This window comes from Phytophthora cinnamomi (genome assembly GCF_018691715.1).
Source record: "Phytophthora cinnamomi strain GKB4 chromosome Unknown Contig11, whole genome shotgun sequence".
Classification (NCBI taxonomy): Eukaryota; Oomycota; class Peronosporomycetes; order Peronosporales; family Peronosporaceae; genus Phytophthora; species Phytophthora cinnamomi.
This window is the reverse complement of record NW_027150944.1, coordinates 387,576-413,562: the sequence shown is the minus strand read 5'-3', so window position 1 is coordinate 413,562 and position 25,987 is coordinate 387,576. Positions and strand designations below refer to the sequence as shown.

General features: G+C 54.0%; 8 protein-coding genes across 8 annotated transcripts; 3 read left to right on the top strand and 5 right to left on the bottom strand.

The window, feature by feature from the left end:
• Window positions 1-1,779: 1,779 nt before the first annotated feature.
• IUM83_18916 (putative secreted RxLR effector protein) lies at window positions 1,780-2,244 on the top strand (the record flags this gene model as incomplete). Its single annotated transcript, XM_067943941.1, has 1 exon — window positions 1,780-2,244. One exon carries the CDS (start codon window positions 1,780-1,782, stop codon window positions 2,242-2,244), a length of 465 nt encoding a protein of 154 aa, XP_067797985.1.
• A 1,249-nt stretch (window positions 2,245-3,493) lies between these two features.
• Window positions 3,494-4,630, top strand: IUM83_18915 (Glycoprotein-N-acetylgalactosamine 3-beta-galactosyltransferase; the record flags this gene model as incomplete). The annotated part of the gene is made up of 1 exon (XM_067943940.1): window positions 3,494-4,630. The coding sequence occupies one exon, from the start codon at window positions 3,494-3,496 to the stop codon at window positions 4,628-4,630; it is 1,137 nt and encodes a 378-aa protein (XP_067798010.1).
• A 6,510-nt stretch (window positions 4,631-11,140) lies between these two features.
• On the bottom strand, window positions 11,141-11,876 carry IUM83_18914 (uncharacterized protein; the record flags this gene model as incomplete). The annotated part of the gene is made up of 2 exons (XM_067943939.1): window positions 11,141-11,335; window positions 11,427-11,876. The coding sequence occupies 2 exons, from the start codon at window positions 11,874-11,876 to the stop codon at window positions 11,141-11,143; spliced, it is 645 nt and encodes a 214-aa protein (XP_067797983.1).
• A 2,374-nt stretch (window positions 11,877-14,250) lies between these two features.
• Window positions 14,251-15,055, top strand: IUM83_18913 (uncharacterized protein; the record flags this gene model as incomplete). Its single annotated transcript, XM_067943938.1, has 2 exons — window positions 14,251-14,700; window positions 14,792-15,055. The coding sequence occupies 2 exons, from the start codon at window positions 14,251-14,253 to the stop codon at window positions 15,053-15,055; spliced, it is 714 nt and encodes a 237-aa protein (XP_067797988.1).
• Window positions 15,056-17,612: 2,557 nt separating this feature from the next.
• IUM83_18912 (PACRG protein) lies at window positions 17,613-18,312 on the bottom strand (the record flags this gene model as incomplete). Its single annotated transcript, XM_067943937.1, has 3 exons — window positions 17,613-18,028; window positions 18,090-18,184; window positions 18,254-18,312. The coding sequence occupies 3 exons, from the start codon at window positions 18,310-18,312 to the stop codon at window positions 17,613-17,615; spliced, it is 570 nt and encodes a 189-aa protein (XP_067797989.1).
• A 611-nt stretch (window positions 18,313-18,923) lies between these two features.
• On the bottom strand, window positions 18,924-20,036 carry IUM83_18911 (F-box protein; the record flags this gene model as incomplete). The annotated part of the gene is made up of 2 exons (XM_067943936.1): window positions 18,924-19,869; window positions 19,939-20,036. The coding sequence occupies 2 exons, from the start codon at window positions 20,034-20,036 to the stop codon at window positions 18,924-18,926; spliced, it is 1,044 nt and encodes a 347-aa protein (XP_067797986.1).
• A 267-nt stretch (window positions 20,037-20,303) lies between these two features.
• IUM83_18910 (WD repeat-containing protein 7) lies at window positions 20,304-21,428 on the bottom strand (the record flags this gene model as incomplete). Its single annotated transcript, XM_067943935.1, has 1 exon — window positions 20,304-21,428. The coding sequence occupies one exon, from the start codon at window positions 21,426-21,428 to the stop codon at window positions 20,304-20,306; it is 1,125 nt and encodes a 374-aa protein (XP_067797987.1).
• Window positions 21,429-24,720: 3,292 nt separating this feature from the next.
• Window positions 24,721-25,715, bottom strand: IUM83_18909 (WD repeat-containing protein 7; the record flags this gene model as incomplete). The annotated part of the gene is made up of 2 exons (XM_067943934.1): window positions 24,721-24,781; window positions 24,853-25,715. The coding sequence occupies 2 exons, from the start codon at window positions 25,713-25,715 to the stop codon at window positions 24,721-24,723; spliced, it is 924 nt and encodes a 307-aa protein (XP_067798018.1).
• Window positions 25,716-25,987: the final 272 nt, after the last annotated feature.

Genomic DNA, 25,987 nt, shown 5'->3' with positions numbered 1-25,987 from the left:
AATTCCGGATCGGCCTAAAACCACCCCAGCTCGCAGTCTATCCGTGTCGCTGCCTGTTCACTCCACCTTTTGGCGCTCTACACCTCCTAGAACGAATGGGAATGACAAAAGGATCAAGGCGAGGGTCTAAGAATGGTGCTCGTGGACGCATCACAGGCTAAAGTCACCGTGCAAATCGCTATGATAACACTGCCCTTTCGGGCTATCGAGACGGCTACGCATTGCTTCTTCGAGTGTGACCCCGTCCAGGGGTTATGGCGGACGATATGGGAATCATGGGCCCCAGTTTTTCGATGCTCCCTGGGTTGGAGGCTGTTGATTTCCCGTCCGACCGCGATGTCCAAGATGAATGGCGCCATTTTCGTGAAGTTATTCTCATTTTATGGCGTATCCACACAGCAACTGTGTTCGACACGCTATGGTGTCTCCGGAGCGATATCTATTTCCACAATGTACGTGCGATCAGCCCAAACATTCTCCGTTTGAGCTGCTCGTTTCAGCAACACTACCTGCACCTCTATCGCCAATCAACCGCGTTCAATCTTGATAGTGACGAGATCAGGACAGTTTTGCGCCGCCTGGGGTTCCCTGAACTAGTTGGTGACGACGTTCAACTCGCAATTACGCGTGTGTGGATACCTCAGCCTTAGATTTGATTTAGTTTTCACTTTGCCATCACTACGACAAGTCTACCTCCCAGTTAATCAGACTTCATTTTTCTTCTTCTTAACACTGCCCTTGTGCAAACTAAAACCACCCCTCTGGAGCAGCCACAAAAATGGACCCCCAAACACGAGGCTGAGCTTGGCCTTCAGCCTTTGAGTTCAAGTCGATGGAGAAATTACCGAGGCATGATGCGAATTCTGTCAAGCGATTGGCCGCGAAATTGCACCAGCTAAAGACGTTGCACTGCATCGTTTGGGCCCGCCGTTACCGCCGGCAAAGCGCTGCTGGTTCCGGCGTGAGCAGAAGCACGTCCTGCCTGCGATACATGTAACAATTGGAGTGTCCATGTATTTCGCTTTAGTGGGACATGCTACAGCTAATAACTAAATGATATGCTACTGCCTACGTCCTCCCCTCGCCCGTACATGCTGCGAGGGGTAGATACCATTATGCTGCGTCGACTTGTTTGTGGACTCGGTCACGTGGCTCAGCTCCACCATGCGAGCGAGCAGGTCGTTCGGATGAGCTGCCTGGTAGCTGAAGCTGCTGTATGCGCCGGATGACGTGGAGGTCGACCGGTAGACTCTATTTTGTTTTGTTTTTGAGTGAGTTTAGCGCCTTGAAGTAAGTCAAGAACCCGCAGAGAACAGTTCTAACTAACCATGCAATGGAAGGTCAACTCCAGTCGCTACAGTACTTCAGTTTGCTCGATCTAGCTGAACGCGTCGCTAGGAATGCACGTAGCTAAGACAATTCACTTGAATAAAGTATACGTCGTGCATGCCTAATTTGGATTTTGAGCGAACTACCTAATCAGACTTTTCCAGAATGCCTATTTGAGGTCAAATTAGGTAGGTAGGCATTCCTGCCTAATTTTGAGAGGTCTGTTCCTGAGTGGTTCGACTCAACGAGATTCGGAGAACTGTGCTGCGAAGCGATCGCAGCCGTTTTGATGCGAGCCATCTGCGTCCCCCAACAGATCCCAAGAGGTTCGGCGGCATCACCTCTTCATGGGAAGAGGCGAGGTAGTGAAGTTTACTCCCGAATTTGCACAACCCACTCACCATTCCGACGGCAAGAACGAGCACTGTCGAACGGAGACGCTATCCAGACATGCGAGTCTACCTTGTTCTGCTCCTGGCAGTGGTCGCTCTCTTCAGCGTTGTCTCGGGGTCTGCTGCCAACCTCCATGTGTCCCAGAACCTAATTCAATCAACCGAAGCTGACGAGCTGGAGACCACCCAGGGACGATTGCTGCTGCGAACTGCTGCGAAGACGGACAAGACCGCTGGAAACGAAGAGAGGGGAATCATGGATGCTGTCACGAAGCTGGGCAAATCAACGGCCAAGTGGCCCAAGAACACCTACCACAAATTATACGTGAACTTTAAGTCCGCTGCCATGAATATAGGAAAAACCTCGGATGCCTTCCTCAAAAAAAGCTTCATCAATCCCGACAAGGTGTACAAATGGCTGAACCTTCGTAATGGCAACAATGGGCACGAGCGACGGCTCTGGGAACTTTATGCGGAAAAATACAAGCTCAAGTACCCCGACTGGGTTGGCAAGTACAGCTAGTTGCGAGATGCGCGGGCCGTTCTCCCTGAATAACTATCGGTACACCCCTACGACAAATGCGGGTGTTGTTCTTCGAGGATATATTTGCCAAAAATGCATTCACCACTCAGTGCATGCCATTTATCTCGCCGACATCGAGCTTTCTCGAGCTTCACTCATTTTACTTCCTCATCTAGCTAAAACGCGTCATATGGTTCATGCCCTCAACACAAGCTTTCCCTCTGTGATATGCTTCTCCCTTATCTCTCGGTTCAGCTTACCCCCAAGCTTAGGCTCCTCTCAACGCATCAACTGAGAGCTCTACGCGTATGCTTCGACTTTCGTGCCGCCATCCTTTCGATTTTTGGCGAAGATGACTAAAGTGTCGTTTAGGCTTTGGCTCTGGGAGCCTTGGTCGCCCTCGTTCAGGGCCCACTAGGGTGGCAGCTTCTCCTACTTCCTACGGCGGAGGATATTCATCCAGGTGGAGTTATCGGAAACCCCTACTTGTCTTGTGGCGAATCCACACATCCATAGTGTTCCATGGTATCTGGTGACTGTAACGATATCCACTTTCACAACGTGAAAGTACTCCCTCCAAGTGAGCTGTTTCTTTCCGCTAGCACAGTCAGTTTCTCAGCCAGCGTTCGCACGAGCTCTGCCTTGACGGGGACAATATTGAAACAGTACTGCACCTACTGGGGTTCCCAGAACCGGTCGAGGCGCGCACACGGCTCCCACCAGCGCGAAATTGGATACCTCGCCCATTGGCTCATAGGTAAACAGTCTGTAGTAGCATCACGCTAAGTCCTAAACTCGTTGCTTATCGCTCAGGTTTTTGCTTGGGCTCGCGACGCGGGGAAGTAAGAAATATCGCTTGTCGCTGATGCTGATGATATTTCTGCTGTGATCCGAGTTCAATTCTGCATGAAGGGTAAGGATCTGCTGCTTGGGTGCCTCAGAGCAGACACCGTGCCCTGTGTCTTGACGAACTCCGACAGTCACGATCGTTCGATCCTTCCTATCGAGCCGTTTCTCCAGGTAACAAGCCCCATTTCGTGCCCAGGAGATCCCATCACCACAGGACAGGCTGGCATACGCCACCTTACATGCACGAATCTCTACCTACTAGGGATTCCCTACACTATCCGGGCCCACGCGCAGACGTTTCTGGGTGTTCACCCACGAGACAGCGCTGCAAGCAGCAAATAGATAGGTTCAGCGTGACCATTCATCAAAACTCTCCCCAAGGCAGAACCCCTCCCGAGGTATGGCCCTCTTCGCTCACGACAAGCTCGCCGTACTGCTGCTGGCGATCGCGCTCTTCACCGCGCTCGCCTCGGCCTCAGCCGACTCGTCAACCGCGTCAATGTCCAAGGCGGAACTGTGCGCGCAGGACGTCGAAAGTTCCCTCCGAGTCCTTGACATGCTGGAAGTGACACCCGAACCAGCACCGTCGCACAACGACAGTGAGCAGGGGCTCTACCCTCGCATCTTGTGCTTCGCCGTGAGCTACTCGGCGCAGCACCAGACGCGGGTTCGAGCCGTGGCTGAAACGTGGGGCCAGCGTTGCGACCAGCTGCTCTTCTTCAGCAACATGAGTGACACCATCATAGTGGGCGCCGGAACCCCCGCCGAACGCCGCTACCAAGTCGTGCAGCTGGACATCATCGCAGACCACGCCCATTTGTGGCTGCGCACCCGAGCAGCACTGAAGTATCTGCACACATACTTCCGCCACGACTACGACTGGTTCTACAAATGCGACGACGACACGTACGCGATCATCGAAAACATGAGGAAGTACTTGAAAAGACCCGAGATCGTGCAGCGGTTCAACCGGGAACCGATGCAAATGGGCCATCGCTTCAGCATGCCCAACGACACGTTCAACTTCTACATCAGAGATAAGACGCTGAATGCGCTTTGGCACTCGCGTTGGGACCGCCTGGTGTACAATTCAGGAGGTGCCGGCTACGTGATGAACAGACTCTACTTGGACAAGATCGTGGAATCGCTACAAGATTTTACATGCTTACCGGACGAGGCTAGCGGAACCATGCCGGAGGATGCAGCGGTGTCGTTTTGCATGATGTGGAACGACGTTTACCCGTGGGATACTCGAGACCACCACGGGCGAGAACGGTGGCACGCCCTTAGTCCTGGTTCAGTCTTCGTTACGTGGAACCCCAAAGATTGGTACATCATGTATCACAAGACGGTCGGGGGCGTGCGCTCGAAGTTTGAGAGTGTTGCTCCGGACAGTGTGGCCTTCCACTACGTCAAGCCACCACTGATGTACCATCTCGAGCGCAGCCTCTATTTCTGTCGATCCGAGCACGATCACATTTCTTCCTTTAACGAGGAGTTCGGGCTTGCTATTGGAGATAAGGTGATGGCAGTGTAATCGTATGAAGTACAAGTGAAAACTCACCTATTCTTTGCAAATGCGTCACAAGGCAGTCAACAATACAGAGATCGCACCCCCTCGTGCTTCCACGGAGGGGTATTTGCTATTTGTTCGTAGTACAACGACTGCTATGAGTTTCTTGTTTGTAAAAACGCAGTTCCTTCCGGGCCCGTTGAATTTCTTGACGGAGTCCAGAGCCTCCCTCTCTCCGGTCACGATCTAGACGCTCAGTTGTCGTAGTACCAGTTCGGAGTAGGCGTCAATTTGCGGTCGTACAAATTTTACACTTTGTTTCCTAGTGTTACAGGCAAACGCCGAGCTGCCAGTACCCAACAAACAAAATATTTTACTTCGTACGAAGTACGACCCTAGATCTGGAAGGAAAAGCACGTCCTCTCACTGTGCCCACCCATGTATTACAGTCCGTTGATTCATGTTGTCTATCACTCAGCAGCAGTGCTTGGCCTCCCCCTAAAATGCCATCGAAAGCACAATTGCAACATACATGCTTCATATTAGTCGTAGTGGGGAGCGAATATTAGTCTGCTGTTGTTGTTTTATCAAAGCTGACGAAAGCACGAGCCATCCTGGTACGAGCTCCGCTTCACAACGTCTGCATTCTGTCGGCACAAATGCACATCACTCTACACAGTTCATGCTGTGGCGGAAACAACCATGACAAACTTTCTTCTTCAGTAGTGTCAGCGAGTCATCTATATAATGCCCACGGAGCCAACGCGTGGTAGCGGTATTAAGTGTGGCAGCAGATCACGCCCACGTGTGGCACAAGCACACGGAGCCCTGTGACAGACCAACCGCTACTTCTAACGTGACCAAAAACGACGACAGCAAAGAGATCGAATAGTTGTATCGTGATACCGGATGGTACGATTTATTCAGACAAATACGGCGGGGCTAGCGTTCGTAGGACCCTCCGGGTATTTAAACGATTTTGGATTTCTCAGGACAGGACTGGTTGGCCGCGCGTGAGCGCACGCCATTTCACCATATTCCCACGTGCTGAAAGGAAATGTGCGTACAAAGCAAAATGCAATCGAACCAATACTTTTGTCGAAGTTTGGCCAGTAAGTACTACGTAGTAGCTTTTATAATATAAAAGCTTGTTTACCCGAATGATTTTTTTTACACCTCAGCTTGTTTCACCCGGATAATTCGATTTTTTTGTTGCCAGACGTCAAATGTTGTTGATATTGGAAATATTGATAGCGCATGCCTCCATAATATCCATAATATCCATAGTATCCATAATAGGAGGCATGCGCTGACAATATTTCCAATATCAACAACGTATGACGTCTGGCAACAACAAATATTTGAATTATCCGGGTAAACATGCTGAGGTGTCGGCTCACCGGCAAAACAAGCCCACTGTTTAGAACGTACCAAATTTAGAAATGGCAACCTAAAATTATTCATTTCTGATTATAGCTACAACTAGTCCACCTAGGTACTGGCCTATGCTGGCCTTAGGAGGTACCAGGAACGCCGACATATACTCGTCAAGGTAGGAGTCGTAGCTTTTCAGAACAGACAGAACCCCTGGTAACAACGGCCTCGGTTGTATTTACGCTTCTTTGCCAGGCTAGTTTCGTCGATCTCCACTATATGTCCCTCGCCTCCGATCTATGGATCGATATACCGCAACATTAGTGCAACATTAGCGCAACATTAAGTTTCATGGAGCAACAGAATAGCTACAATACCTTGAACTCTGCCTTCAGTAGTTCCTTGGAGCACGTAGACCGGCAATACGCGTACCAGTCGCGCACGGTACGCTCACAAACGTTCGCTAGTTCAGAAGCCTGGACTTGAGACAGCCGCATGCACGATTTTGCGCTTGGGCGCAAGTGGCTTGCCAAATAGTCGTCCGCCAACCACGCACGTCCGCATGGTGCCCTGCAACTTCAACGCTATGGTCTCGTTTAAAACTTTTGTGAGCTCGTAAGCATCAACACGAGACACCTCTTTACCCTCCTGGTGCCCGCACGTTTGACGGTTTGAGGTCAGCACCTCCAGCGCTTGCGGGCAACCGATGGCTTCATGTCGGCCCCGCAAAGTGGGCAGAGTTTCGATCTGTCGATGAGACCCACCTCCATGCACCAGAGGACGCAAGTCTCTTCGTCGCCATGTCCACTTTCATGACGTGGGCGAGGACGAACCCAAAGCTCAGAGGGGCCTTCATCCTCGATGTGGTACTGGAAGGGGTGTCCATGTTGTAGGGGCGGCCTCCCTGTGAGTGCGATGAAGAAACTTGGGTTGTGTGAGCTTAAGTCCGAAGAAACTGGCTACTGGCTGCAGGCTATGGCTGGCGGTGAGTGGTGGGCTTGTTTTTCAAAAGTATACAAAACGTAAGTAGTAAAAATCGTTCAAATCTGCGTTTACGCGACAAACGTGGGCGTATCTTGCGGAACTGTAGTCTACATAACATGTACACAACTGTGGGTGTCACACTGTAGGTTGCCATTTCTAAATTTGGTACGTTCTAAACAGCGGGCTTGTTTTGCCGGTGAGCCCAGTATCATATTGAATTGGGGCCAGCAACTACCACTAATAAAAACTGCAATTTACTAGCAAACAATACTAAAAATTCCCGCAATATATATTGCAATTTATATTGAGCGCCTTCCTACTCTACCTCTGCCTCTAGTACCAGTAGGTACGCCTGTCGGAATTTCAACTCGGTAATCCACCGGCCAACGTACACCAAGCTCGTCGCGTTCAAACTCATTAATGAGGTCTTGCGGCAGGTCAGCTGCTGGCTGCCAAGTTAATTCTGCGTAGCCCACCCAGCCCACAAAGTAGTACGCGTCACCTGCCGGGTTAGTTTTTTTCGCGTAAATAACATCTACTGTAAATAAATTTGGACCCTCGCCGAAATCAGAGGTGTCATCTTCCGATGATGTCTCGTGTTCCTCCACAACTAAAGTTGGGCAGCACCAATGTGTTGACTGGGCTTCAAGTCGGAGTGCTGCCAGAGGGGCATGAGTTGTTGGCTGGGATGCTAAGGGGCCCGTAGTTTGTGTCAGCGAAATCGACCAAACGCGTCCCGAAGCCAGTCGTTTGTTGCTGACACTAGTGTGGTGTGGTTGACCTCAGTTTTGACGTCATCCCGCGATGCCATCGATGACACAATTGCGGGGTTCAGCCAGTGGCACTTTTACGATATTTATTGTCAATAATTGGGTCAATATTAAATTGTAGTGGAGGCCGTAAGGTCCAGTAATAAACATTTATATTGAAAAATCTGATTATTTATTGTGTTGCACTATTTTTTTCCGACCTCTGCGTTCCAGGTATAGCGCGTTGATGGCGTACCCCGGTCCACTAGTGGTGTAGATAAGGTGATCCCATTTCGACAGCCAAAGTGATGTCAAAGTGTCGTTCCGGATGTAGAACTGGAGGAATTCATCCGGTAGACTGAAGCGATGTCCTAGCTGCATTGGCTCTTCCAACACTTTGTGCAGGATCTCGGGTCTTTTGAGTACAGGTTCTCCATGATCACGAACGCATCATCGTCGGCCTGGTAAAACCAGTCGAACTGATCACGAAAGTGGGTGTAGACATATTCAATCCAGACGTTTTGGATCTGCCACGAACCATCCTTAGCTGCCGGAACGTCCATCGAGAGCACATTGAACCTGCGTTCGGCGCTCGTACCGGCCGCCACAACGATCAAATCGCTCACATTGCTGAAAAACAACAAATTGGTGCAACGTCGCCCCCAAGTCTCGGCAACGGCTTGAGCCTGAGTCTTGTGGTGCGTTGAGACGGTGTTCACCATGCACAGCACGCGTGGATACGCGTTGTTTGGTGTCGAACCTTGAGGGAGGGATCTGTCTGCAGCGATTTCCTCAAAATCCACGATGACCCGCGATTCCTCGAGAGCGATCGCGCAGACATCAGAGGTCGAGGCTGTCGAGAAGAGCTGCGAGGAGGAGCCGAGGCGCGAATACGCGACGAATAGTGAGAGCAGCAGGAATACAGCGAGACTTGGGCAACAGGAGGACCTTGAACGGTACATTTTTTCGCTCCCTCACGCCTGCGTCTTGCCTGGTGTTTTACGAACTGTCATCTCGGCGTTGGGTAGCCCGCTGTCCAGTCGTTTGCAACAGTTTCTCGGCTACAAACATCGGGGTAGTGAGGTACCCACTGGAACTACAGAGGTCGGAAAAAAATAGTGCAATACAATAAATAATCAGTTTTTTCAATATAAATTTTATTACTGGACTACACTACCCTCAATACAATATAAAATTGACCCAATTATTGGCAATAAATTTGTAAAAAGTGCCCCCACTGGCAAATACCGAAAGTCTAGCCAATAAACCTCCAGTCTCTAGGCCAGGGTCACTTGAGTGCAGTATCACCGCTGGCGCAACACTGTGTGCGTCCTGGCTGCCATAGAGGCTGCTACTCATTGCTTCTTCGAGTGTGACCCCGTCCAGGTGTTGTGGCAGAACCATGGGCTCCAGATTTTCGATGCTCCCTGGGGTGGAAGCTGCTGATCTTCCCGTACGACCGCGATGTCCATGACGAATGGCGCCATCTTCGTGAGACCCTTCTGCGAGACGCTGAGTGCGTTCCGTGGTCACTCTGGTTACTACAGCATGTTTGAAAGGTGAAGTTGGTTGAGTACCGACTAGTGTACTTGTTGAAGTAGAGAGTGGTGGTTGAGGTCTTTGACCATGATGCCTGTGACTATGATAGAATTAAGAGTGTTCTGCCGGATAAGACCTGCGGGTTTCTGGGAACTGCTTCTGCATGCGTGCAGACTTCTTCTAAGGCTGCGGCCGGTGTAGTCAAGAATAGTCAACGGGGGGTTTGTGGCTCGAGGTGTTTTCCCCTACAACAACACTTAAACAACAATAACACAATCAGTTTTCTCTCGAATTGCACACTTGTTTCTACTACTCGACGCTCGGCCATCTCGCTACTACCTGTTCCAGATAGACGAAGTGCTGCGAGTGCGACCGAGCATCTCGCACCTTCTATGGCGCATCCACACAGCCATGCGTCTCCGGAACGATATTTATTTCCACGTGTGCGTGCGATCAGCCCATAGATTCCCCGTTTGAGCTGCTCATTTGGCACCACTACCAGCACCTCTATCGCCGATCAACCGAGTTTAATCTTAATAGTGACGGGATCCGGACAATTTGCGCCGCCTGGGGTTCCCTGAACCTGTTGATGGCGACGTTCAACTCCCAGCTAGCACCAATAGATTGAGTCTACTCTCTTGAAAATTGCGATCTTAACTGCTGTATCCCTCTGTAAAGTGATATAAGTTGTACCATTTATGTACCAATACGATATAAATTGCAGGAATTTTTATTATTGTTTAGCTTGAAATTGCAGTTTTTATTAGTGGCAGCCGGTGGATCCAATTCAATATCATACTGTATTGGCGGACCTCTGCTGGAACGATTGGTACAGAGCTTGCCAAACGCAACGTGTTTACCGGATACTACCATACTGGCTGACTTGGCGATTGCTTTTTGTATGACGTGAGATGGAGTGTACCCGTGGAGTACTCGAGATGACAATGGGCATGACCGCTGGCATGCTGTCAGCCCAGGGCAAGATTTCATTGGTCCAGATTACTGGCTGCAGGCGTATCATCAACACGTGGGTGGCGTTCACACCATGCTGGAGCGGCCTGCACCTGACAGCGTGGCGTTCCACAACATCTCGCCACAATTAATGCGCCACATCGACAATAGTCTCTATCTGTGCCGCGCAAAGGTGCAAGATATCGAACTTAGGATAATATACTTGAATTGGCCAATTTTAAGCTACTGCACGCTGTGTTGGGGGCGACATCTTGCCATGAGCTTAGAAAAGTATCGTACCTGCGCATTTTATTTTACTTTATTTCTGGATTCTGGATTCGATTGAGATTCTCGAGACGAGGTGGCGGTGACTTGGTCCGCGTGCTTCATTGGAGATGTGACACCGCTAAACACTTTTACGATGAGATCTGTGTCCGTGGAAAGCTTGTGGTATAATGAAAAGTACTTTATCGGGATCATCGCTCGAATCTACTGCAGAAACGAAAGAACGAAATTATCGCCACAGCTGGATTCCGCTAAACAACAGTACTTCAGTGAACAAGCGGCGTGTTTATCGCCACTTGTGACTTCGTCGAATCGATATGCTCGCCACTTTCGCTCGAGTTTAGAGCTCCGACTAAATTGAAAAAAGTATTGAGATTTACTATTCTCAACATCGATTACTTGTGCGTGTACCTCGCCAAAAACAAAACAAAACCTTCACGTTCGATCTCCTACAGATCACTGTTGCCCGCGCCCGCTCCACCGGCAGTGGCTTGGACGCCGAAGCCACCAAACTGCCCAGACGCCCCAAAGCGGCCTTGAGCCCCGAAGCTTCCTAGTCCTCCCGCTCCGAATCCTGCGCCGTTCACGCCACCAAGACCACCAAGCCCAGCAGCACCAGCGCCGCCGAAGCGCCCACCGAACCCGCCGATGCCTACTCCCATTTGACCGCTAGCGCCACCGACTCCGCCAAAGCCTCCGAGACCGGCAGTCCCTCCGAGACCAGCAGCTCCTCCCAGGCCAGCAGCTCCTCCCAGGCCAGCAGCTCCTCCCAGGCCAGCAGCTCCTCCCAGGCCAGCAGCCCCTCCGAGTGCCGCAGCGTTTCCTCCCAAACCTCCAGCGCCAGCAGCTGCACCCGAACCAACCGCACCGCGAGCAGCAGCACCCCCATTGCGGGACGTCAGGCCAGCGCCGCCTGGTGTCGTCGGGGCAGGCGTCACAGGACCCCCGTTGCCGAGACCGCCATTGCCCGTTCCCGGGACGCCTCCCATTCCTCCAGCACTGGCGGGCCCAGCACCAGTCATGAACCCGTTCGTGGTCGTGCCAGCCTGGCCTAGTGCGGCACCGGCGCCCGCAGCTCCGAATCCACGACCGAGCGCAGTGCTGCTGCCGAATGCACCGCCGAGTTGTCCGAGGCCGCCGGCGCCTCCAGTTCCACCGAATTGACCGAGACCGGCAGCCGCCCCGACGCCGCCAAGTCCTGCGCCGAGACCTCCTACACCGAATCCGTTGCTGGCGCCGCTGTTGGGACTGCCGCCGAGGCGGTTGCCGAATTGTTCCCAGTCACGACCCATGGGGCCCCTGCGTGCCGGCCCACGCGGGCCCTGCGCGAGAGCGCTGGCGTTGAAGCAGGTCAGCACCGCAAGTGCGAGAGTGAGTCGAGACGCCATGGTGATCAGCGAGGTGGTGAAGTGGTGAGAGTTCGGTCTATCGCCAGGAAGCACTCGAGGTGACGCGTGGAAGTTGGAAAGTGAGAGCCTCGGTGGCGGGTGCTCGGAGCATTGGGTAGAAGCTATCGCCGGTCGGGACAACTTTCAATCCGATCTGTTGATGGGGTTACCAAGTCGCTCAATCCAACCCAGGTGTGGTCAACTTTAGTATGAGAGACGCTGACTGTGTGATCTCGGAGTCGATTTTTAGCGACTACCTCACCTATCTACTGCGCTCTACGGCTGCTCGCGAATTCACTGCAGTATTCGTTTCGCCTCCTTCGGACACGGACACGGACACGGACACGGACACCACACTACAACCAACCAGTCAACTGAACCACCCACGACGACCAACTCGAGCTTCAAGATGCACTCCAAGTGTAACGGAGATCGCAGTCCGTTGCTGGAGGATCCAGCGAAGAGCGCCCGTCCTCGATCGCATGGGTGCGTCCGTTGCTGCGTGAGTTTCATTAGAGCGCTGCACAGCAGAGAGTAGAGCAGCGTAGGAAGTCGTAGTTTGCCTATTTCATTCATTACAGTCTTCAATTCGCCTCCTAGCACACAGCTAGACAAGACTCAAGGCCAAGCAACCACTAAGGGCAAGACACCAAGCTCCTCGCCGTGCTCAGCCTGTGCGTCGCCGCATTTATGGATCCCGCACGCAGTTGACGCCGATGCTGCTCGGGGCTGGTAAGGACGATAACCACGGTGACTACGAGCGGAAGGAACACAAGGGTCGTGGCTACGGCGACAAGAACTATGGTGGCGACTGTGAGAACCACGGCAAGAGGCGCTCCAACTGCGGTTATGGGGATGACTGATACGGCAAGGACATCTACGGCTATGGCTACTACCCGGTCTACTCGTACGGATACGACTACCACACGGTCTTCTCGTCGTACGATGGATTCTACGGCTACCTTAACAACTTCTACGGCTACGGCTATTACTATGGTTATCCTGGTTTGTGGCTACGGCTACGAGTCTGCGACGACGGGAGGTGAGGCTGCCCAGATGGAGTCTAGCACTGAGCGTATGAGTGTGGTCGACTATTTCAAACCGATGGAGACGGAGAGCGAGATGTTGTCGAAGGAGGCGGCCGCGGGCAAGACGAAAGACAAGTCGAAAGGCAAGTGAGAGGACAACAGACGAAGCGCATGTGAAGTAGTCGGTGGGCGCATGCATATTATGCAGTGAATAACGTTGCGTCGTCAAAAACTAGCGGCGGTAGTGATACAACGCCAATAGATGTTTCCAATAGATGCTTCCTTGAGATCATTCGGCCGTTAAACCTTCAGCTTTGTAATTCTGGATGGTGCCGGAACACAAGATTTTAAAACTCAAAACGGATAATGGATCTCGTTGCCATACCAATAGTCCGGGTAGTAGTCGTATCCGTACGAGTAGACCGGGTAGTAGCCATAGCCGTAGATGTCCTTGCCGTATCAGTCATCCCCATAACCGCAGTTGGAGCGCCTCTTGCCGTGGTTCTCACAGTCGCCACCATAGTTCTTGTCGCCGTAGCCACGACCCTTGTGTTCCTTCCGCTCGTAGTCACCGTGGTTATCGTCCTTACCAGCCCCGAGCAGCATCGGCGTCAACTGCGTGCGGGATCCATAAATGCGGCGACGCACAGGCTGAGCACGGCGAGGAGCTTGGTGTCTTGCCCTTAGTGGTTGCTTGGCCTTGAGTCTTGTCTAGCTGTGTGCTAGGAGGCGAATTGAAGACTGTAATGAATGAAATAGGCAAACTACGACTTCCTACGCTGCTCTACTCTCTGCTGTGCAGCGCTCTAATGAAACTCACGCAGCAACGGACGCACCCATGCGATCGAGGACGGGCGCTCTTCGCTGGATCCTCCAGCAACGGACTGCGATCTCCGTTACACTTGGAGTGCATCTTGAAGCTCGAGTTGGTCGTCGTGGGTGGTTCAGTTGACTGGTTGGTTGTAGTGTGGTGTCCGTGTCCGTGTCCGTGTCCGTGTCCGTGTCCGTGTCCGTGTCCGTGTCCGAAGGAGGCGAAACGAATACTGCAGTGAATTCGCGAGCAGCCGTAGAGCGCAGTAGATAGGTGAGGTAGTCGCTAAAAATCGACTCCGAGATCACACAGTCAGCGTCTCTCATACTAAAGTTGACCACACCTGGGTTGGATTGAGCGACTTGGTAACCCCATCAACAGATCGGATTGAAAGTTGTCCCGACCGGCGATAGCTTCTACCCAATGCTCCGAGCACCCGCCACCGAGGCTCTCACTTTCCAACTTCCACGCGTCACCTCGAGTGCTTCCTGGCGATAGACCGAACTCTCACCACTTCACCACCTCGCTGATCACCATGGCGTCTCGACTCACTCTCGCACTTGCGGTGCTGACCTGCTTCAACGCCAGCGCTCTCGCGCAGGGCCCGCGTGGGCCGGCACGCAGGGGCCCCATGGGTCGTGACTGGGAACAATTCGGCAACCGCCTCGGCGGCAGTCCCAACAGCGGCGCCAGCAACGGATTCGGTGTAGGAGGTCTCGGCGCAGGACTTGGCGGCGTCGGGGCGGCTGCCGGTCTCGGTCAATTCGGTGGAACTGGAGGCGCCGGCGGCCTCGGACAACTCGGCGGTGCATTCGGCAGCAGCACTGCGCTCGGTCGTGGATTCGGAGCTGCGGGCGCCGGTGCCGCACTAGGCCAGGCTGGCACGACCACGAACGGGTTCATGACTGGTGCTGGGCCCGCCAGTGCTGGAGGAATGGGAGGCGTCCCGGGAACGGGCAATGGCGGTCTCGGCAACGGGGGTCCTGTGACGCCTGCCCCGACGACACCAGGCGGCGCTGGCCTGACGTCCCGCAATGGGGGTGCTGCTGCTCGCGGTGCGGTTGGTTCGGGTGCAGCTGCTGGCGCTGGAGGTTTGGGAGGAAACGCTGCGGCACTCGGAGGGGCTGCTGGCCTGGGAGGGGCTGCTGGCCTGGGAGGAGCTGCTGGTCTCGGAGGGACTGCCGGTCTCGGAGGAGCTGCGGGTCTTGGAGGAGCTGCGGGTCTTGGAGGCTTTGGCGGAGTCGGTGGCGCTAGCGGTCAAATGGGAGCAGGCATCGGCGGGTTCGGTGGACGCTTCGGCGGCGCTGGTGCTGCTGGGCTTGGTGGTCTTGGTGGCGTGAACGGCGCAGGATTCGGAGCGGGAGGACTAGGAAGCTTCGGGGCTCAAGGCCGCTTTGGGGCGTCTGGGCAGTTTGGTGGCTTCGGCGTCCAAGCCACTGCCGGTGGAGGACAGTGATCCGCAGGTGATCAAGCACGAAGGTTGTGTTTCGAGTACACGCACCAGTAATTGATGTTTGCCAGCCTTGTTCACTTCTACTCGTATTGCGCGCTCGTCCTAAATACCAATATATTCGTTTATCCTGAAGTTTTCTTGTTGAATAGTAGGGAACTTCAAACCAAAGTTAGTTACTGAGTGGTAACTTTTAGCTGTTCATGAACCAGTTATACATGTGCATTGATCACATTTATCAGCCGTTGATATCAGCGGGTAGTCGTTGATTTACATAGTGTCCTGCTGTATGTTGTATTGTATTTAATTTTAATTTAAATATTCTAGAGTACAGATGCGACTTCGAGCTGGTAGCGTCAAAATCCAGCATCATTCAACTAGCAAATGAACGCGTGGTGATGACACGAATCGGTTCGTTAAGGTTAGAATTGAGTGCAATGTTTGCCACGGTCGCAGGACAGTAACTTGTGATAAGTAGCACGAGAAGTGGCACTGCGATAAACATCACGAGCGCCAGGCCCAGACCAAAAACTGCAAACTTCCACTTCGGAGTCGGTAAATCTCGTCTGTCATCAGAGAGGATAGCACGGGGTTGTGGTGGCTGAGTGCCGCGAATTGGCCGATTGTTGGAGTCAAAGAACGAGCTCAGATTTTCATTGTCACTCGAGTCGAAGAAATCGTCCGGATCCATAACAATATAATTGGCTGAGGGTCGAGAATTCGTCACTGTAGGTAGATCCAGGTCGTGCCTGCTCTTCCATTTCTCCGCAAAACTGAGAGGTGTCCACCTTGCGAGGTCGAACCACACCATAGTCACTACCGCGATGATTCCCTGAGTAACCAGAACCAAAACCAATACGTGGGTGACGATTCTCTTCTCTTCATCACTCGACACTACAAGATCTTTACTGCTTGAGTCCCAACCGAACTCGTATCGTCGGCGGTACGCCCGCACAGTCACCACATCCAACGAAAACAGCGCCACCGACAGTAAACAAACCACGTAAATGACCGAAAACCGCAGCAAACGCTTGAGCAGGAGCTTGATTCGTGATAAGAACGGTATGCCTCGCGTAAAGCAGTCGAGGCATCCATTCGGTGCTGTGTCGTTGCAGCAGGAAGTCCGATTGATACTCGCGTCGAAGCCTGAGAGAAGCACAATGAGGACACTGATCACGACCAAGTCCTGCACGACACCGAGCAGAATGCCGAACACCCGAGCAGCTGTTGAGTCTTCATCGGGTGCCATCGATGTCTCAACCAGGTCTTCGAGGTCGCTCAACCGGTAGGCCGTGAAGAAGATGAGCTCTGCGAGATACACGAAGACCCAGCTGACCCACGCGTGTCTGCTGATCTGGGTGTTGATCGTGATGTTGGCGCTCTGCAGCGCCCATAGCAGGCCGGACCTCATGTCCGACGGAGAAGAGTGAATTTGTGTGAATATGGGCGTGAGAGCTGCAGCTTGGTGGGTCGGGGAAGGAGATTTGGGCTCGCTCACATGCGCTGCGTGCCAAGAGAGATACTGAAGGGAATCAGCAGCATGCAGACAGGCAAGGGCAGTCCGAGGCAGCAGTCCAGCACAAAAGGACAGATCTCACCCGAGATGGCAGATCTGAACTCAGTCATGTGCAAGTTGAAGCTGAAGGTACCGTACTCCACAAAACCCTTTACCTTACATACTATACGTAATAGAAAAACCAATCCATTTGACTGATACCAAGGTCGTCACTGCATCGTCCAAAGCTACTGCTTCCGGTACTCGTAGGCTTGCCACTCGCGGGCGATTCCTCGCCTCAATTTGGTGGAAAGCAGCTGCATATCGGACAAGCGAAACCTCAGAGCAGCAGAGAAATGCGTGCTTGAATCGTGGGGCAATGAGTCATTCAACAAAATCGACGTGCAACATGAACCGCGTTCTGTCAAGCGGCGTTCGTGCATGCGAGCTGGGTTGCACCGCTCTATTATCATCGTTACTAGCGATTCGGTCCATGAACCGTGTGATAGCTTCGTCTCCATAGAGGCTGTCCGTCAATCGACCGGAGCCAAGCTTGAAGGCCGCGGTGCACGCTGCCTGCACCGTTCGGACGAAAGCAACACCGGCACGATCTGTATCGACGCCCAACTGCAGAATTCGCTAGTCTTCCAGTCTGCGCTGCGGCGAACGTGTTGTGCCAATATCATCTTCAGTCTGACTGCGTGACTCACATCAAGTGTACAGCAGTAATACTGTGGGTACAACCAAAAGTGTTGATCGCCAAGGGGCCACTAATGTTTATTGCGTTGCTCGATGCTCGCACTAAACCACTAATCACGGTTCAGTAAGAACCCACGAGTAGCATTAGCAGCGAGCCTGACGACCACGGGACGATGGAGGCGATTCAACTTTTGCTTGACAGAGTTAGCTAGCAAAGAGACCGTGGTTTTCTGAAATTTTAGGCGACTCGCATCTAGCGAATGGAGACGTACGTAGGGATCTTCGAGCGTATGATAGCGAAGGCCTCCTTGCCACCGTTACTCTCGAGTACTGCGAGGGTATCTTCAACGTCGGCACGCAATTGTTTGGTCAGCAGTTTGCGGTGGATCTGCTGGGTGAGCTTAGGCAGGTAGATGTTCATCTCACCCTCGACCAGATCGGACAGCATACGTGTTGCTTCCAGCGCCATAAGAAACGTGTCATCATCCTTGGCCATCAGCGCTCCGCGGAGCGGCACGATAACCTGAGCGAGAATAGGCACCGTCTTGTCACGAGCGTCCTCCAGCCGCATCAGTTCGCGGAAAGTAGCGCGAGCGAGGAATACAAAAGGGTGCTCGGTTTCCAGGAACCCCTCGACGCATGTGATCAGCAATGGGTCGTAGGACAGACCTGTAGGTAGAGAGAATGTTAGCCTCAAATGATATCCATCAGGGCACGATGCACGACTCACTGTTTGGGTCTTTGGTCCACTGCAATGCATTGCGGATACTTCCGTGGTTGATCCGGCATGGAATGGATCCAGAGTCGTAAGCACTTGAGAAGTTGCTGTTACAACCAGAAAACATTAAGCTTAGTGCGACTCCACCCTCAGCAAATGCTGCCGCGGCCACGTACGTTTTGTGCTTCTTTTTGCCAGATGTGAAGACTGAGGCCTGTTTGTGCTTGTGTAGCATCGACGACGGCAGCGGGTGAGCAATCACAGTTTTCCTTGCAGGCTGCTCGGTCGCTGGAGACTCTGCAGATGGCCTTGTCGACGATTTGGCAGAAGTTGGCGTCTTGGTGCGCTTGAGGGGCTCCGTCTTCTTCTGGTTGGACCCAACAGTGGGTGGTGTGGTGGACGACCTCGATTTCTCTCGGGAGCTGGTCGTTCGGGTTTGGCTTGAGCGACTGCTGCTCCTGCTGTTGCTGCGACTACCGGTGCTGTCATTGTTGCCGCCGATTTCCTTTTTGTCGATCTTGGAATTGTTGCCACGATCAACCTCCGACTTCGCAGCTACGATCGGTGCCATTTTTGTTTGCTTGTCTGGTGAGCGTCTGATGGACTGCGCTGTGGAAGGTATATCGAAAGGTGGAAAGGAAGAGTGGGTAGCCACGCCACCACCCGCGATCCCATGGACACTTCACCTATTCATAGCGAATCACACCAAGGACAAGTTCCTCAACACCCTCCATCTCACCTCAGCAGCACCAACGCTCGCCTTGACAGCGGAAACAAGCCGTCTATTTTCATATTCACACACACAGAGATGTAAGCAACGGAGTCTCTATCCAGTGAAAGCTCCCGTCACAGGTTCCACGAGCGGTAGTAGTAGAACTCCTCGTCCGCTGTGTCATAGTAGTTGATCCAGCCGCTGCCGTCGGGCTCCGAGTTGGCGGAGTGCTCCTTCAGTATCAGCTTGACGTTCCTGCCGCGCTCTCGCTGCGTGATCTTGAGCCGGAAGTTCACTTCGTTGCAGTTCGTGGGCACGGAGACCGCGAGCTCGTCCTTGTCCACGTAAAAGCGCCCCCTGTAGACGCCCTTGCGCCCGTTGCGGAGGTGCGGCTCGACCTCGTGTGGGGGCTTGAACAGCATGCCGTAGAGCACGGAGCCGTCCCGCTGGAAGGAGAAGTAGCGGTAGTACGTGCACTTGAGGATGGTGCCCGGCACGATGTCCGTCCACATGCTGAGCTCGGGCTTCTTGTAGTACGACACCTTGAGCCAGTAGAAGCCGTTGTAGCGCACGCGCGGGCGGTCCAGGAACATGGCGAACCACGTCGGGAAGCGCCGCAGCGCGAACTTGTTGTGTGCGGCCGCCGCCGCCGCGCGCGGGTTCTGTGCGGGGAAGATGCGGCGGCACAGCGCCTCGAACAGCACCTCGGAGCGCGCCAGTTGCAGCAGCCGCCGGCACGTGCACGCGCAGGCGCCGACGGTGTCTTCGTCCAGCCACTTGAGGACGTCGACGAGCAGAATGTCGGCCAGGTTGAGCATCAGGTGGTGCTCGTTGGGGTCCTCCTGCTGCTGCTCTGCGGCCTCTTCCGCGGCCTGTGGCGGCGCTTCCAGCGCGCTGGAGACGGCCGCAAGGGGCTCGTCGTCTTCGTCGTCGTCCGCGCTGTCGTCCGCCTGCACCTGCTGCTCCTCCTTCTGCGCCGATGGCTTGCTCTCGAGCTGCAACGGAGCCGACTGCACGTGCGCAGCCTGCTGCCGGCGCTGCTGGTCCTCGGACTGCAGGATCTCGGCCAGGAAGTCCGGTCTGCGGCAGCACGACGCGGTTTTAGACGCCGGATTACGCGGGGAATTAGCTCTAGACGCGGTGATTTACTCCAGCGACTCCTGCAGCGCCGCCTGCAGCGCCTCCTCGTCCGCGTCGCGGTGGGCCGAGCCCTTGACGGCGGCGTCCTCCTCCCGGTGCGGCGCCATGAACTCTGATCTGAGTCTGAGCTCGTCGGAGTAGGTCGGCGACTCTCCGAACCCGCGAAAGCTGATACGCAGCGAACATTCGCGCACGCTTCCGTGTGGTTTAACGGACTCGGATTGGCTGGCGGTTGGGTTTGTCTGGGAGGTCATTGGCCGAAAGTAGTTGATACTGAACGGAAGACGTTCACGCGCAAGTTGAAGTGGTCGCCACAAGTTGAAGTGGTTGTTGCCTTTTTTTTCGGAGGCTTTTAGAGTAGCGATCGGAGGCTTTTAGAGTAGGAACTGCACCTGGCTGGCGTCTTCGCGCGTGAGCCGCAGGATGTGCTTGGGCTGGTCCGAGTGCGCGCTGGCGGCGTCGCCGGCGCTGTCCTTGCGCGTGAGGAAGTGAAAGCGGCACGTCTGGATGATCTGCTTGAGGCCCGCGCTCGCCCCGCCCGTGGACGCCGGCGCGCCGCCGTTCGCGCTCTCCTTGAGCGCCGCCAGCTTGTGCTCCTTGAGGCAGGACTGGTGCATCTTGAGCATGCCGCCGAACAGCCCGGCGTTGCCGCTGTTCCACCACCGCACGCTGCCGTCGCGCGCGGCGTACGACACCAGCACTTGGCCGTCGGACCGGAACCGCACGGCCGAGACGGCCGAGGCGTGGCCGTCCAGCACGCGCCATTTGGTCGCGGTGCGCAGGTCGTAGATCACGATCACCGCCTCCATCGTGCCCAGCGCCAAGCGCTGCGTCTCCTTGTGGAAGTCCACCATGGGGAATCGCCGCACCAAACTGTGCAGACAGCGTGTGCTCAGGGGCAGGCAACGCCGACGGCGATCGGGCTTCGTCGGGTCCAAGCACGCCATGATCGTGTCCACGAAGGCCGGGAGGTGACGACACATGAGCAGGTAGTGCGTGTTGATGAGCTCCATCATGTACAGCAGAATGCTCTCGTGGAAGCCGGCAGGACGGTCGTGGTTGTGCATCTCCTGCTGTAGCAGACCTAGTACGAACGCGGACTCGCACGCGCCAACCTCGACCAGCAAGCTCATCGCCGCGTTGCTCCCGCCAGTTCCACCCTCGTTGAAGTTGGCGAGAGAACCTCCCGGACCAGTCGGAACCTCATCGCCACCTTCGCTCTGCGCACTGCGCAACTTCTCTCGCGTGTCAATCAGCAAGAGCTGGATGATAAGTGACGACAAGTCCACAAGATGCGGTCTAAACAGCATCAGACCCTTCGTAAGCAGCTCGGCAGACACGGACGCCACAAACCTTTCTGGCGCTTTCAGCAAGTACACCAACACATCACACACTTCGCGCGCGCCTGCCGGCGAAATCTCACCAGGGAAATATGTGCCGATCATGCTCATTAGTAGCACAAGCGAGCCAAGTCGCTCCACCACCAAGGAAAACGACATCACACTTGATTCGCTACCAACGCTGTTGCTGCTTCCACTTGTGGCACCACTGTTACCCGCTTGAGAGGTAGAACTCGCACCGCCACTTGTACCCACCCCACCCACCGTCCCGAGGAAAGAGCTACCAGTCTCCGTTTCCAAGCGCACCATTTCCCAATGGAGTTTCGCAGAGTACTCGGCTGACAACGTACTTCGTTCGGTGGGTGGAAGACGTTTGATGACCCCGCTTAACAGCGTGCGTGCCGCTAGCTGTGTGTATTCACAGGAATCGAACCCAAACGCTGCCAACTCTTCTAAGGCTGGTTCCCTGAATTGAGCAACGCACTCTGGAAGTACAATCGAGTGCTGGGTAATCAGCTGGCTCCAAAGAACTTGAAATTCTTCCTTGTTTGTGGGAGATGTGCTACCATTGCCAGATCTGGGGTACTTGTACTCCATGCAGCTCATGCAAAGTGAGACCACACCAAGAGCTATACTCGCTGACAAAGCAGAAGAGTGCTGCCAATTCCGCGCGAAAGCAGGTACGACTGGTACTTCCGAGTTCATAAAATCATTCCCAGTTGAATCACTCGGAACTAACGGAGATACAATCGGTGTCGCCCACGGAACTGGAATAGTCAGCGCCCCCGAAACGAAGTCTTGCAATGCACAAGAGTATAATGCGTGGGCTGGTTCAATTCCCAAGATGTCTTGGCAGGACTGGTCAATAGCAGGGGTAGCACCCCATGACAGCAGCAAGGATAGCATGAACAGCTCCATAGAGCATGTCGCGTATACAGACGCTGATGCTGCCTGAAGGCTGTCAACAGGAGTGGCGGCTGTACCAACGCTCTGGGATATAGAAGATGAGTAGTAGCTGCTCCAATTTTTCTTCAGTTTCTCTGCGCTTCGGAGTACGCCAAACTCGATAAGCTGCACGACTGCGTTGCCAATAAATAGTGTAGAATTCTCAACAAAAGAGCACCCAGCAGAGCTTGAGGCTTCAGCAACTTTATCCCCTGACGCATTGCCACCTCCATATAATAGCGCACACGGCATCGTACGTTCTAGGATCCCGGTGTCAGTGCTCCAAACATACACCATGCGATCATCGCATTCCACGTAAAGTAAGCCACGCTCCATATGCCAATCCAGGTTGCAAATTCTGTCGCCATGTTCCGCGAGCTCTAGTACACATTCCCATTCAACACCACAGTGACCACCACTATGCCCCATTAGGGGATCACGAACAAAAGAGGTTCCGCTTAATGGGTGACGAGTGTACCTGGGCGCATAGAGGACAATTTTGTTGTCTATTCCAACAGTTCCAACCAGTCTTTCAGGGTAAAATGGTTCCAAGTCACCTTCATCAGCGGCAACACCACCCCTCTGGAGCGGCGATATACTGATTTGCTGGATTGCACCTCGGTGGCTACGAAACCTTTGTATTATCTTGACCTCGTGGTGAACCAGAGTGTCTGAAGTCGCTGAACGATAAAGCACAAGCTCGATAACGCGTAATACGCCGTCAGTTCCTCCGCTAAATACCATAAATCTGATTGAAGGTTGAAAATGGCCGGTAGTCTCTTCGGTTGGTTTGTCACTTCCCTCGTTTTCATTGGGAATCGGTGCGTTGCGATCAGCAGGGTCATCCATGTTAATTCTGAGTTGACGATTACCAATATTTTTCGTCGGGGAGGGGTCAGGAAAACGGGACCTGTAGAAAGGATTTTTCTCTGTAGCAAAGTTCGTATCCTCAACGTTCGGGAAACTTGCATCTGCTGACGAAGCTCCAGAAGATATAACCATTGAGGTAGTCCCGAAACCCCAAAAACAATGAGCAAGAGCGGTTACTCGTCCTGAATGGCAGGATAATCGCGTATCTGAATCCTTTGCAGCTCCATTTGGCAAGTGTTCCTGGGTCAGTAATCCTATACAAAGAAGTCCATCAGAGTACCCTTTAGCAACAATCGGAATATCCAACAAGTAACGATAGCCTGCAAGCTCGGATCGCCCTCGTTCGCTGTCGTCAGCCTCTGGATGTGTAGGTTCACCAGCGCCTGGTGGTCCGCCACGTCCAGTTACAGGTGCCAACGCAGTGGCTAGCACACTGCTTGCAGTACTCGTAATAGATGTTCCACTTCCGGCTGAACTTGTCAACGCATCGTTAAGTTCTTGGCGACGTTTCCGGCGCAATCCAGCTCTTCGGACCTCTTCGTAAGTTGAAGACGACTGAGTGTCATCCCGTCCAAGTATCAAGTGTGTCAAACAACCTCGACGGTGTGGCATAGAACGCGCTTCATCTCTTACGGTTTCGCCCAGAGCAGCTTTCTCTGCAGCTTCAAACCCGTCTGTTAGAGAGTGAAATCGTACACGCTCCGACCGTGGCATTCTTGGTGCGACGATATTCCCTTTGTTTTGAATCGTTCGAGTTGGTGAAGACACTCGAACGGCTGGCATTGTCCAAAGTCCTAGGGAGCCACGATGGCACATATGCACAACGTGCAGTGTGGCCTCAGAAATCGATGACGCTGCCTTTATGCACGATGTGAACCCAGCCTGTTGCCTTCGACCTGGTCGTGAAATACTTGAACGGCGGGGTTTGGTTTGCAGGCAGTTATCCTTGTGCACCAGGAGACCACAGCATTTACATCGATCCATTGATGTGATATACATCGCCTTGTCGATAACGCGCAGTGCTTTTGAATCAGACCGCGGCACTAACTGGTCTTGGTCCTTCGTAAATATGAAAAACTTCCCTGTAGTTTCCGTGGACGATTCGCTTGCCATGAACTGGAAAACATGGCCTGTATTGGTCCACAAAGTGACATTCCCGTCTTCAGAGAACTCGCCGTTCTCCCAACATACCGTTCCACAGCCAACACCAGTGCTGCAAGAGGTAAGATATTTGCTGCCATAAGTAATAGCTGCCTGGCGCACAAACTCCACCGGCGAGATCCGGCAGCTTCCAACACTTGCAATTGGTCTTGTCTTTGAAAATGATTCATTACTTGGCTGGCCGTCGCTGCGTATTTCTAATGGGCAAAGCCATTTCCGTTTGAGTATTACAAACTTGGTTTTCCAAATGAGTAGCACGAGCGACGAGTCTGGTGATACATGCACTGATAGCGGGAAGTAGCTGCTCTTGATAGAACCCATGAGTGCGGTCTGCGGGTTCATATTATCTCCATCTTTCAGCGACGTGCTTTGCGAACACGTAATATCTTCTGCCTGGTCAGCCCATGAAATGACCCAACTGCTTCGCTGCACCCACCGAAATCCCCAAGCCACGCTAGCCGATCCACCACCCTCACTAACGCCAAATGGCGTTCCACTCGTCGAACCTCGGGGTTGTGTCCACAAAAAGCACTTCACTAATCCTTCAGCACCCAGAGAAAGCACCACTGCATCCCACCGTTGCTGATGCTGGTCAGCAACATTCGACGGGAGGAAAGTAGCAACCCGCCTCGATTCCGGCGATCCGCTAGCAAGCGACGATCTGGAGGGGGATATCCGTCCGCTGGCCAACGGGTTGTCAAGTACCAGCTCGCCCGGCGGTCCATAGCCCGTATCAATCCCTGACCCGCTGCTTGACCTGACCAATTTCGGCCTGGGGGACTTGGGCCGCGGCATCTGCAGCTCCCCCACTGCGATGCTGCGTCGAATCTGCTCCTGGGCCGTGTCCATGCAGTAGAGTAGCTGCATCCTCCACGTGTCCAGCACCATGAGCCTCGACTCCTCGCTCACCACGACGGCGAACCTCCTGTTGCACAGCATCTCGAGCCCAAGCAGCGGCGCCAGCTCCTTGGCCAGCGACGCGTTGGCCTCGGCGCAGGCGCCGTTGGGCAGCTGCCAGCGGGCGAGCGCGCCGTCACGCGTGGCGGAGATGAGCGTGCTCTGCCCCCACTCGTCCGTGCCGCTGACAACGCCCACGACGGGCTGGCCGCAGCCCTCGTCGCCAGGGAAGAGCAGCATGTTGACCTGCGCCACGGCGCCGTCCTGCTCGAAGCGCCAGTAGAGCACGACGCCGTCCAGCGTGCCGGCGAAGACGCACAGCTGGGTGCGGGTGTCCTCCAGCGTGTCCTCCTCGTTGTTCACCTCTCTGTCCTCCTCGGTGGCCAAGGTGGACGAGTTCTGGCTCGGCTGCGAGGCCGGCAGCTGCAGGACGTGCAAGGAGGACACCTCCACCTGCGGCGGCTCGTTCCAGAGCACCAGGGGGACGACCACGTCCTTCCCCGACGCGCGGTGCTGTTGGCGGACGCTCTGGGTGTCCACAAGCGTCCTCCATGATGCTGTTTTGCGCACCATGAGGACGGGGGACGGGGGACGGCAGAACGCGGGTCCTGGAGCCTACAGGGCAAAGTGGAGAGTGCAACACGCAGCGACGAATAGAGGAGACGCGAGCGAACACGCTGCAGTCGAGAAAGCGGGCAGACAACGCGCGGGGGGCGCAGTGGAGGCGGCGTCGATCGGCCCTCGAGCTGCTTGAAGCGACGCCGGCCGCGGACTCACTTTTGGCTCTTCGATCGGGGGCTCAAATGCGCTTAAGTACGAAGTTCATGTTGTGGTATGAGCAATTG